This window comes from Triturus cristatus, chromosome 11 (genome assembly GCF_964204655.1).
Source record: "Triturus cristatus chromosome 11, aTriCri1.1, whole genome shotgun sequence".
NCBI lineage: Eukaryota > Metazoa > Chordata > Amphibia > Caudata > Salamandridae > Triturus > Triturus cristatus.
In genome coordinates this window covers 213,638,190-213,651,579 of record NC_140594.1, presented here as the reverse complement: position 1 = coordinate 213,651,579, position 13,390 = coordinate 213,638,190, and the positions used below count along the sequence as shown (strand labels likewise).

At 46.9% G+C, this 13,390-nt stretch overlaps 1 protein-coding gene across 2 annotated transcripts in view; it reads right to left on the bottom strand.

Moving 5' to 3' along the window:
* The window catches only part of LOC146783924 (aldehyde dehydrogenase family 3 member B1-like), a 301,339-nt gene extending 291,527 nt beyond the window's left edge, over positions 1–9,812 (bottom strand). The window contains exon 1 of one of the 2 annotated variants that reach the window (XM_085633331.1): positions 9,397–9,812. In XM_085633331.1, coding sequence (XP_085489457.1) covers positions 9,397–9,446 — 50 coding nt within the window. In that variant the 5' untranslated portion in view covers positions 9,447–9,812. The remainder of the gene's footprint in view (positions 1–9,396) is intronic. The other variant, XM_085633330.1, reaches the window with a different exon arrangement.
* Positions 9,813–13,390: the final 3,578 nt, after the last annotated feature.

Genomic DNA, 13,390 nt, shown 5'->3' with positions numbered 1-13,390 from the left:
CAATTGGCAAGGACATTAGCACCCCTATAAGTCCCTAGTAAATGGTACCCCTAGTGCCTATTGCATGGGCACTAAAGAGAGTCCCTAAGGTCTGCAGCATCTATTGTACCCCTCTAGGTGATCCATACATAAACACATGCAGGCTGCCTGTAATATACTTGTGCTTCTCACAAGATGGCCACTTGTGGTCATTAGTACTTCCTTTGTGTTCTCTCTTCCCTAGCCTCCTAGAATACCTGTGTGCCAGCCTCCTAGATTACCTGTGTGCATTCAGTCAGTCAGTCAAAGTATGCTTTATTCGAATTTCATTCATAAAAGCAAGAAACAAAATACAATATAAAACAAGTACATACAACAACAACAGTTTTTAAAACAGGATTAAATTTCAATCATTAGCAACATTGTGCAAAGCACACTTCAAGAAAGATTTTTGGCTCAAATTATTGGTCCTATATGTGTATACTGTTCTATTCATAATGGTAAAGAAAAAATATTAAAATACATAAGTTAAAATAGTCTTAAAAAATGACATACAGATAAAAAATGCGAGGATGAAACATAACAGAGAATAGTCGAGGACTAGCAGTCTCTGCCATAATTAAGAGAGTAGTTAAGTAACTAGCAATCTCCTTCTAATTGACCACGCCCAACCTAGATACTTTGCGGTAGCTACAGAAACCCATGCCAAAGTGCTAGTGCGTATAATGCGGAGAGCCACAGTACTACTATCTGTCCCAAAATTTTTACACATTGGGGACAACCAAATACGCCTTGGTACCGCGTAGGGTTGACAAGAAAATAAGAAGTGACCGATGGTTTCTTTGGTAATACCACAAACAGGGCAGGTGTCACAAGATCCACCTTCCCACTTAGCTGTCAAAAATTTGAGGGGAAGTGCACCTGCACGAAGTTGGAAAAGAAGCTTCCTTTCACCTGGCCTGGTTCTAGTGTCCCAATAAGGTTCTAGACAGGGATACAGTTTAGCCTCCAAAAATTCGCCAGTCATTGAGCCAGCGCTAGAGCTTCTCCAATGACGGGAGGCAACCATCTCCCAGTAGACACTCTTTAAAATATTTTTAGACGGGAAGATTGCTCTTGTAGAGTCTTCCCAAAGTGGAGACATACCAAGCTCGATCAGGGATATCTTTAGTGATTTCAGCCATCCAATTTTGTGATATACATCAGATCTTATGATATCTAAAAAACCCTCGGCGTAATGATGGAGAATAGGAGTAGTCCAAAGCCTATGCCAATAAATAAATCGGGCGTAGCTTAACTAAATCTGTAACTGCTCTTCTACCCAAATCATATTTTAGGGGCAACAATGGGGTGCTTTTAGGAACACCAGTTATAGCCCTGAGAAATTTATTCTCCGAAGATTGAAGTGCAGCCACCTTTTCGAAGCCCCAGAGCTCCGCGCCGTAAAGCGCAGAGCCGATAGCCTTTGCTTCATAAATCTGCAGGGCGGGTTTGACAGGTTTAGTTAAGGATTTTCTGTGCTCTGTGCAGATAGCACCAGACAACTGCCTATGTCTAAGTGTTGCAAGATCAATATGATGCCGCCAGCTCTTCTCTTTAGATATGTGTATACCTAGGTATGTAAAAGTTTTCACTAGCTCTAGCGGGCGGTTATTCAAAGTAATTTTAGATTTAAAACTTCGATGGGGGTTAAAAATCATAAGTTTAGTTTTGGCTGTGTTAACCTCTAATCCATACTCCCCACAAAATTGATCAAAAATGAACAGGGCGTTCTGTAGACCGCTAGGAGTTTTTGATAGGATGAGCGTGTCATCTGCAAACATTAAAATAGGGATTTTAATCCCTGCTAAAAAAGGGGCGTCAACTTGTGCTGAGAGCATACGGCCAACTCCATCATTAATATACAGTGTGAAGAGCACAGGAGCCATCGAACATCCCTGGCGAACTCCCCTTTCAACAGGAAAGTCCGCAGTTACCGAACCCATCCCCCCCCCACTGGATTCTAGCATAGTTAGATTCGTGGAGTCTCATTATGAGGGATAATAATTCGTTTGGGAGTCCCTGCTTCTTGAGGACCGACCATAGCATAGAACGAGGGACAAGATCAAAGGCGGCCCTTAGATCGACAAAAGCCGCATACAGACTTCCCTCGCCCAACACTACGGTCTTCCACTGTAACAATGTAAATCGGAATACCTGGTCTACCGTGCTAGTACAGCGACGGAAACCTGCCTGAAAGGGTGAAAGAGCTTTAAACTCCTCCGCCCAATCCAGGAGCCTATTGACGATCACGCGTCCCACAACTTTTTGGATAGTATCTATAAGGCTTATTGGCCTATAGTTACCCGCCTGCGACCGGTCGCCTTTCTTGAAAATGGGTATAATTACTGCGCCCTGCCAGGATGTGGGTACCGATGCGCCCAGAGCTATAGCATTCAAAAGGAGTTGAATGTACTTACTCCAGCGTTCTTTGTCATTGATAAATAAATCCGCTGGCACTCCATCAAGGCCGGGAGCACGTCCACAAGCCACTGAGCCAAGGGCCGTCATAATCTCAGGGATGCTAAAAAAAGTTTCCTGGAGTTGTTCGTCTCTAATTTCTAGACCCGAGCTAGAACTGTTTGGGTCAGCATACTGCGCTCTGAAAAATTTTACCCATTCTTCCTCAGGCACGTTATTGTATGGGGTCTCTGGAAAACCAGATTTTCCCCACCTAACAATGCGCCAGAACAACCGGGAGTCCCTTTTGTTACTGGCTACCCTTAACTCAGACCAATGATGTTCGTCCCATGCTTTCTTGGCCTTAGATATGCTAATTTTGTAATCCTTTCTAGCTGATTGAATTATTGAGGGTTGACCGCCCTTGATGGCATTACCCAGGTTTAGACGTGCTTCTCTACACTGTTTGTTGTACCACTTGGCAGGCCTGGGGGCTCTAACTCCATTATTTTTTACCGGTTTAAGAAAGTAATCTTTGATTGTGCAGAAGAGGGTATTGTGTATTCCTTCTACCTTATCTAAACCAGTATCAAGTGAGTTAGAAAGCTCAATTGCCAGTATTGCTTGATCGACCTGGTCAGATATATCAGCAATAACATGATGATTGGTTGCTATCTTTTCCCACTTTAATCTGCGCAAGTCGTTAGTCAGAACGATCGTAGGAGGAACCAACTCAGAAGAGCCAGCGGGCCAGTTGGTATGGGACCACCATTTATGTGTTGTGCACAAAGGATTATGATCACTCTCAATTCTCCTGACAACCTCCATGTCGCATATCGAGGACCACAAACTAAGGCTACATAAAACGTAGTCAATTCTACTATTGTGGCGCCCATTATCAAATGTGCTGGCCCCATTCCTATCACTACTGGTCCTTCCGTTCAGAGCTCTTAAGCCCTTCTCATAGCAGAGGGAATTTAGGGCAATGACATCATTAGTCCAGCGCCCAACCGCGTTGAGCTCTAATTTAGGGACTCCCCATTGACAATCCTCTGCCTCCCCGAAAAGATCGTCTTCATTGACTAATGGCTCAAATGTTCTATTAAAATCGCCCGCAATGACGATATTGTTGTTTGAAGAGTGGGTATCGAGAAGACTGCTCAAGGCTGCTAGAGTCTCTGACCTCTCCCCCCTATTACTCCGAACATAGATGTTATAAATATCCAACATGCCTAGTTTTTCTAGGTTCACTTTAATTAGTTGGATATCTCGATTATTAGTTTCTAAGACTTTAATAGATAGTTTTAAATTCTGACGGACCCATATAGTTAAACCCCCCATTGGTCTTCCCCTAGGTCCTTTTAATGCAGGCACCGAATAATTCAAATATCCCTGTACAAAAAGTGGTTCACATAACCAAGTCTCCTGGAATATGCACAAATCAAAACGATTAACAAAGGATGTCCAATCCTCGGAATCTAATTTAGAAGACAATCCAGCAATATTCCAGGAGAATAGGTTCCCCATAATAGCCTTAGTACCAACCAAACTGTCAACAGATGGTAGAATATCTGGGGCAGGGAAATTGCAGTTACAGGTAACTGTGCTTGCTTGTGATACTTGCTTACTTGGGTCACTAGAAGCTAAAAGTGTGCCAGAAGATGGCTTTCCAAGGACTGAGGAGGAAGCCTTAGGGCTATTAAGTCAGTCCACGTCTTCGAGGTTTGCCAATACCTCATAACGGTTTCTGAGCTGAATAGGAGGGTTAGGTTGATTAGAAAGTTGAACACCATAGTTAATATTGGGAACAATTTGATTTCTGGGATAAAAATGGGTTAGTTCCCAAGTAGTAATAAAAGACCTCGTGTAATTAGTATGCCAATTAAGGATATGACTGACGGCTCTAGGGTCCCTGAAATTGATTAAAATAATATCCCCATCTATGTTTTTTTGTGTATTTCCCAGCCAAGGTAAGCGCCGAACATGTAAAATTTCCCCGTTGATATATGAGGGAAGAGGGCGGTTCTGGGCAAGCCAGTGAATCACCTTATTTTTTAACTGTAAATATCCCTCTGTTGTGCCGTCTTTTAGAGCAGGAACACCCGCAAGGACTACCACAAGAGGGACAGCTTCTGGTAGCAGGTTAATAAAAGAAGCTCCTCGTGGATTAGAGATAGCAGCTAGCTTATAACCTTTCCTGTCAGTCATTGGGCCTTTTTGCGACAGGACATTATCTCCCAAGTGATCACCGGTGTTATTTGAAATAATCGGTTGCATTAAATTGGAAGTTATGGTACCACCTGCATTAGTGCAGGTTAACTTGCTGGTGCTCGGGTGGGTTTGGGAATTGGTCTCAGAAAGAGGAGCAGTATAGAGTACTTCAGAAGAACCTGGACCAACAAGATGTGCTATATATTATTTACAAGAACCCACAGTTGATTCCATTTTACTATTCATTAGGAGTTCCACTTTCTCCAACCTTTTTTCAATTGATTTTAAACTCTCAACAACGGGTATCAGCAGAGTTTTCAATAACTGGTCTATATTACCCATTAACTCTGTAACATTTATATCATTTAAAAGACAGGATGTAGGCCTGCCAGGAGAAGATGTATTGGCTGTACAGTATGTAAGGTCTTTGTCAATGGATGCCACACCGAGATTGCGGCTACGTTTTGTTTTTTTATTCCTTGACAAATCAGAGTCTATCTTTCTCCGTTTATTAGGCAATGGGCCCATAGATTTAAATTGCCTGGATAGGTTAGCCTTGTGGGGTGGGGACTTGCTAGCTTGTAATAGTGACCCATTAGAGACGGCTGGCTCCACAGTTTGACTGGGGAGTGTGGTTAAAACAATTGGGGATAAATCAATCAACGTCTCAGCAAAATGTACATTTTGAGACAATGCGATGGAATCATTATTACCAGAAGGGAGTGGAGTGTCTTTAAGGGAAAGCCCACTTACATCTGGGGAAGTTGACACATACTGAGGGGTCGTGAGTGGAGGCGTACTTTTAATCAATTCAATAGAATTACGACGCCTCGCTCTTAATTCAGCAAGTGTAGCTTCACGATCTAAACTCGTGGTGACTTTAAATAAATAACCGTCAAGTGTACCCCTATTAGCACAATCTGCCATAACAATATAACTTAATAGTTAGACCACAGTAGGGAAACGTACAATAAAGATAAAAAGGTATAATCACAACCCAACACTATGAAAAGGAAATCAAACAGCTTTCAGAACAGCACGAACAAAGGTCAAGGGGGTGAGCCCGGCTCGGCCCGGCCTCCTTCGGCTCCTGAGGGCTACAGAGGGCCCGCCCTTTGCCCGGGCTTAGCCCGGCGTCGCCCGCGCGCGTCCCATGACGCGGAGTGAGCCTCAGCCTTTTATGCGCCTCCGGGCGCGAAGAGGAACGGAAGTTGTCCGCAAGGCAGCCTGGGAGCTGTAGTCTCCCTCTGTCGCGGGCGCGAAGAACCTGGCACCGACAGAGGAGACCCACAGCGTCAGCACCCCAGGAGCGGCGAGGACAGGAGAGCACTTGCAGCGGGACCGCAGGTAAGTAATATGGAATTTCCAAAAGTCACCCCCGCTCCACCGAGGGAGCCTCAGCCTTTTATGCGCCTCCGGGCGCGAAGAGGAACGGAAGTTGTCCGCAAGGCAGCCTGGGAGCTGTAGTCTCCCTCTGTCGCGGGCACGAAGAACCTGGCGCCGACAGAGGAGACCCACAGCGTCAGCACCCCAGGAGCGGCGAGGACAGGAGAGCACTTGCAGCAGGACCGCAGGTAAGTAAAATGGAATTTTCAAAAGTCACCCCCGCTCCACCGAGGGAGCCTCAGCCTTTTATGCGCCTCCGGGCGCGAAGAGGAACGGAAGTTGTCCGCAAGGCAGCCTGGGAGCTGTAGTCTCCCTCTGTCGCGGGCGCGAAGAACCTGGCGCCGACAGAGGAGACCCACAGCGTCAGCACCCCAGGAGCGGCGAGGACAGGAGAGCACTTGCAGCAGGACCGCAGGTAAGTAATATGGAATTTCCAAAAGTCACCCCCGCTCCACCGAGGGAGCCTCAGCCTTTTATGCGCCTCCGGGCGCGAAGAGGAACGGAAGTTGTCCGCAAGGCAGCCTGGGAGCTGTAGTCTCCCTCTGTCGTGGGCGCGAAGAACCTGGCGCCGACAGAGGAGACCCACAGCGTCAGCACCCCAGGAGCGGCGAGGACAGAAGAGCACTTGCAGCAGGACCGCAGGTAAGTAATATGGAATTTCCAAAAGTCACCCCCCTGTGTGCATTCTATCTGGTACTGTTTGAGGATTCAACTCATCAGTTGATGGTCTGGTCAGCTGGCGAGGTGTGCGCTCTGCTGTGTTCCTAATAAACCTATCTTGTAACCTAAAGGAAGTGTCCTGCTGCCTACATTTTCATTTACAACACTGCCATTGCAGGGTGCGAGAAATGGTGTAAACCATTTTGAAAACATGACATGGCACACACCCTGTGTGCTATACCCACAGACACTGCATGCAATATAGGTCAGTCACCCCTACAGCAGACCTTACAGCTCAAAGGCAGGGTGCATTATATGACATGCAAGGACATATCTCCATGACCAGATATGCCCCTGTGATGTCTAATTCGATTCCTAGACATTGCAAGTGAACAGGGAAGCCATCTTAAGTACATGTACTGGGCACTGGTCATTACGAGTTACCCAGCTACATTATGGCTTCAATGAAACCTATGGTTTTTGGCATCAAACACCTTGTCTTAATAAATCCATACTGATCCCAGTATTGAAGTTATTATGACATACACCCAAGGGCACCAAGGTGCCTCCTGAAACAGGCTAGTCCTCTGGTGGGCTGGCTAACCTGTATTGTCCAGCCAGCCACCATATACAAGTTTCTGACCCCCTGCAGGTGAGAGCCCAAGCTCTGAGGCCAGAACAATGCCTGCTTCGGAGGAAGGTGTTCGCACCTCCTCCAGCATGATAGCTTGTGAATTTGCAAATTAAGGCCAGAGGCTTTAAAAGCCCCTGCCGCTTGTGGTATGTGACCGTGGCTTCCCCCAGACCTGGTAGATGCCACCCCGTGGCCGGATGCCCATTGGGCACCAGGACCGGAGAGAAATTAGCTATGCAAGCGGGCGTGTTGCACCACTAGTCTAGTCACATCCCTATGGTGGGTTACCCGATGTTCTCCATGAAAGAAGGATTCCACCGTCTTGTTTTGGGTGGATTTAGGAACTGTAGGACAGGGTTATGCCCACTCCCCACAGGAAGTGGTTATATAGGGGTGTGGAGACCCCATTGGTAAGTAGCCCATTGGCTACTACCCTCAATGCCCCTAAATGGAACAATTTGGTGGGCCCCCGACACCAGGAACTTAGATTTGCCTGACTAAAGAAGAAGGACAAAGAAGAGCTGAAGAATGCAAGAACTGCGTACTAGCTGTGGACTTGGCGCCAAACCCTGCAAGCTCCTGCCTCGACAATTGCAAAGACCCAACTGATCCTGCAGCTGTGCATTCTTCAAAAGCTTCGGAGGGCTGCCAGCACTTCACAAACCAGCCAGCATCTCCCTTAAAGTGTAGGAGCCACTTCCCTGCAGCCACTGACTGCTCAGTTCGATTCATCAACGCAGCAGCAGCCCAGGAGGTGGTCACTGAGTGTCCAGGAAGCCAACCCTATAAACTCATCCAGTCTTCAAGACACTGATCCACCCAAGAGCCTCCATGCACCAATACCCGGGGTAATGGAGCCTTTTGCAAGCACCAAGACTTGTTTGTGTTTCAGAAAATCGGTAACTCAAAAAGTTTATACCTGATCTAGAAGATTTTGGTATCTAAATTAATATATTTTTATAAATTGTTGTCAGATCTCCTTATTCAGTGTGTTTCCCATTTACTGACTGTGCGCAACAAATGCCTAACACACCCCTCTGATAAGCCGACGGCTGTTTGACCGCACTACCACAAATGGAGCACCTTGGAATTGTTAAAGCAAGCTGTACACTAGTAAGGGATACCTGGACACTCTACACAGACCTCATTCTGGTACACTACATGGAGAGCCAGCTTCCTACACACCCTCACAGAACATCAACTATTGGGGCCACGACCACAGACCACCAATCACATTTACCTGTCTTAGTGTGTTATTTTTTTTTTAGTTCAAAATACTTTATTGAATTTCACAAGGTATACAGAAAGCATACATCAGAGTAACCTAGTGTAACACAGGCAACGTTTACATGTGTAATCATCGATTGGGGGTAATGCACCTGTGTGGATACCATGAGATAATCTCAACGAACACTGACAGAAGAAAAGAGGATAGGGAAAAGAAAGGAAGAAGAAGGAGAGAGAAGAGAATAGAGGGGAAGGAAGAGCAACGGCTAGGCGGGCTAGAACAGCGCTTTGCATTTCTAGGCATATGCTGGCACAAGGACGGCCAGAATTGGCATCTTTACATAGTATAACACCTTGGTACAGGTAACAATGAGCATTACACCTAAATGCACTTGTTTCAGGTGGGAACGACATATAGGTCTCAGGATAAGAACCGTGGTAGTCCCCTTGTTCATGGAGGCTGTCTAGAAACGTGTCTAGAGAGTTCCACATCGTGTTATTTTTTTTTATTGAACACTGCTGTGTTCCTCATTTTGAGCGCCGAAAGAACCACATAGAATACAAGAACTAGACTATAAAACTCAGAAATAAATAAAGCAAGGTGTGTTTAAGAGAAAAGTGATCGAGTTTTGTCTGAGTAAAGAGTCACCTCCAGATACAACAAAGGTGTACCTACCATGCAAGCAGCGCATTATTTGCAATTGTATTTATATAGCGCTTACTGCCGCTGGCGAGGCGTTGAAGCGCAAGTAGTAAGCTCTATGTAGAGCTTTAACTAAAGTGCAACTAAAAATAACACGGTAAAAGAGGTATTGAAATCCCAAGCATTCAGCTTCGAGAAGGACCCGTACACAAGTTACCTTCGCAGAGCTCTGAACCAGCGGGGGGGCGAGGGGGACGCAGGCTCCATGGCGGACCCGGAGCCTCCAGGAACGGCTCTGCAGCTGCAAGGACCCTCGGCCTCCTGTCCTGACTCCGACGGAAGTTGTGGTGGACAGACGGGGCAAGAGCAATTAAGACAATGCGTGAGACTGCAAAGGGCGGAGGGGGAAAGGGGCTGGCGGCGTTTAGTGGTTTTAATTTAAAAAAATAATGTCGTCCATAAAGTGGCTCGACTGGTTTACTCTTGGTGCGGGAGGTGCTGACCTCTCACTGGTTCGAAATCACAAGAGTTCAGTAGTGAACGCCAGCTGGCTACGGAGACATAGTTAAAGGTCCCAGAGTGCTTGACCGGATAAAAGAGAAACACAATAAGCTGTGCCTCAGCACAGAGGCCCTTGTTAAAACCCTCGAACAGCTATTGGGTTTCCCAAGGAAGGGGGAGGGGCGGGAGCTGTAGCACAGCCAAGGTCACTCGAGACCAGATATTCCACTGCAGTGCCACAGCTCAGCCTCAGGGTCTCTGGGGACTGGATATTCCACTGCTGGGCTTTCGTTCAACTACCCGGAGCACTCTGGGAGTTGTAGTTTTATTTTGATTGAACGAAACTTAAGAAACGGAAAGCTTTTTTTTGCACTAGTAAAGCCGAGGGCTGTAACATTACACATAACAAGCATTCGAATGACGTGCTGCATCACTGCCCAGTGGTCTCAGGTCACGCGTAACTGCAGTTAATTCTGCTTCACTAACACAGCACATTGCATTCTTGGAACTGAAGTTTTCCTTCAAAGACTGTAAGTAGGCCTAGTTGGTGTTTTTTTTTTTTTTACCTCTACCTCAATGCCCCTCAGCACCACTTGCGCACGGGTTATAACACTTTCTTCAATCACACTCGACTTATCGTCAACATCACTTTAGAATGTGCACATCAGACCAAGCCCAGCTGCAGATACAGATGGGCACAGGCCCAGCTCTGAAATAATAATGTGCACCTCAGAACTGGCTGCGCACCCTAGTCCCTGCACTGCAGATACAGATGTGCCCAACCCAGACCTAGCACCCTGAGATAGAGATGTGCACCTCAGACCTGACCCACAGCTGGACACCTCAGGCCCAGCGCTCTGCAAATACAGATGTGCCCAACCCAGACCTACCACTCTGAGATAAAGATGTGCACCTCAGACCTGACCCACAGCTGGACACCCCAGGCCCAGCGCTCTGCAGATACAGATGTGCCCAACCCAGACCTAGCACTCTGAGATAAAGATGTGCAACTCAGACCTGGCCCACTGCTAGGCACCCCAGGCTCAGCGCTCTGCAGATACAGATGTGCCCAACCCAGACCTAGTACTCTGAGATAAAGATGTGCACCTCAGACCTGACCCACAGCTAGACACCCCAGGCTCAGCGCTCTGCAGATACAGATGTGCACCTCAGACCTGGCCCACAGCTAGGCACCCCAGGCTCAGCGCTCTGCAGATACAGATGTGCCCAACCCAGACCTAGTACTCTGAGATAAAGATGTGCACCTCAGACCTGGCCCACAGCTGGGCACCCGAGGCCCAGCGCTCTGCAGATACAGATGTGCCCAGCTTTCTGACATAAAGATGTATACATCAGACTCAGCTTACAGCTGTGCACCCTATACCCAGCGCTGTACTGAATCACCTAGCGCAGAGACAGATGTGTATCAGAGAGTTTGCTCTCTGTGCAGTTAAAAATGCGAAGAAATACTGTTTAGAGTTTGAGATATGTACCAGAGAGTTAGTTCTCTGTGCACGTATAAACGTAAAGACATTCTCTGTGTAACTATATGTAAGCGTGCCAGAATGAGCTATCTGTACAGTTTTAACTGTGAAGGTATTTTCTGTGCAGTTATAAGTGTGTACCAGAGAGTTCGCTCTCTGCGCAGTTATAAATGTGAAGGTGTTCTCTGTGCAGTTATGAGTGTGTGCCAGAGAGTCCGCTCTCTGCGCAGGTATAAATGTGAAGGTGTTCTCTGTGCAGTTATGAGTGTGTGCCAGAGAGTCCGCTCTCTGCGCAGGTATAATTGTGAAGGGATTTCCTATCCAGTTATAGTAATGTACTCTAGACGTATCTCGCGCTGTGCAGATACAGAGTGACGTCGTTCCCTAAACCTAGCTTTCTTTACACTTAACGTTGTGACGGTCCTTCACCCTATCCATGTATACAATTGTACCGGTGTCCTAGCTTCTGAGTAGTTAAAACCTGCACTCTTGGGCCCAAGCTTCTGACTGTACAGTGCACACCTGTGTATTCCGCTTCACTCGCCCCATAGCCAGGTTCAGCCAGCGCAAGCCACATTTCAACAACAACGAACGCACGGAGCAGGCACCTTTCAGGCTCGAATGCTGCTCCAGGTTGTGTCCCACGCCGATGCCCTGAGGTCGGCGCTCCTTCGACGCAGCACTTCATACACCTGTGGGTGGTTCTCAGCTACTGTACAGCTCTGGCCTTGACACAGCGTTGCCATGGAATGACCTACCCCTGGCGTCACATTCGGCACTGTGACGTCATCTTCCTCCGTAGCACGGCGTCTCAACGCCGTGACGTCACAAAGAAACCCACTTGTGCCCAGCAGCGTAACATCCACTGTGACGAGGTGAAGAGAGAGATCGCAGAGGCAGAGCAGGGCCACTAAGGGGAGATGCTGGAGGAGAGTCGACACCTAGATTACTTGGAGGTAATGAGAATGATCAGTAAGTAATCTGAGAATAACAGCATCTTTGCTTGTCTCAGACCTTAAACACCGAGGACATACAGAAGTCTTTGCATGAAAAGAATAGATCACAAAAGATTTACACAACTGCTAATATTTGTAGTATCATAACGCAACAAGAAAAACTGTGAAATCTCGCAGGAGGTATCACCCACCGCTAACCATGATGGCACACCACAGTATTTGGGACTATGACCATTAGGGCCAGCTCAACAATCTCAGATCTGGGGATGCATATGTATTGAGGGGATCGCCTGGTGGTCCTTTGAATTACCAAGGCAAATGTTTGTGCTGCCGCTTGTAACCCTAGACAGCACAAAAAGTGATGTCTTGAAGGCTTACATTCATCTCAATCACTTGTGATTACTATGGTACACATTACAATCCATCATTTTTTAGCTCGAGTGTACCCTTACAAACAGGGACGAGCCATATGAAAATCAACCTTGGTACTGCCCACAATGGACAGTCCCAGCTGATCTGCCATGCCATGTCCTCTCTGTTGAGGCCCAAGAAGACCAAACCCAGTTTGGGGGTTGCTGTTGTTCTCATTCAGAGGTGGAAATGATGGATCTCACAAGGGGGAGAAACCTTCATCTGGGACGTAGCTAAACAAGCTATAAACCCCTATAATGAACACATAAATATCTACAACCCCCACATAAACTAAACTGCCTGTAACACTTCGAGCTTGAATTACGAGGAACTATTACACACCTAATGATTGTAGGAGATTGCACACATATGGAGTACCCACGGTGATCTAGTTGTGAGATAGTGTGGACCACCCACTCGTCTACGCAGAGATAAACATGAAACCCACTCGTGCAGCAACTACACCCTGAGTGCCAGATTCCAGGGAATATGAAAGGGGAAAGCACCAGTCAATCTAAGAGTACCTGAAACCAGAAGTGGCAATTACCCTCAGCAAAACATGAGTAGCACCGGTGAGATGCATGACGCGGATATGGAACTTTGGAACTCATCTGAGCTCTTAAAAAAGGAAATGGATAACAAAATGGATTTCCCGTCTGGAACCATGTTCTTTCTTCGTGATGCAATGCACTGATATATGCCACTGTAATGCTCAAGCATGGCATTACCAATCACGTGCCAACCTGAGCACAGCAACTGTCAATTTTCAAGATTTCAGGCAGCGAACCTGATCAGCATCTTCACCCCACCCACCACGCACCCCCATTATCCGAGTCCCTACCAGTGGTGCTGGGAGAAT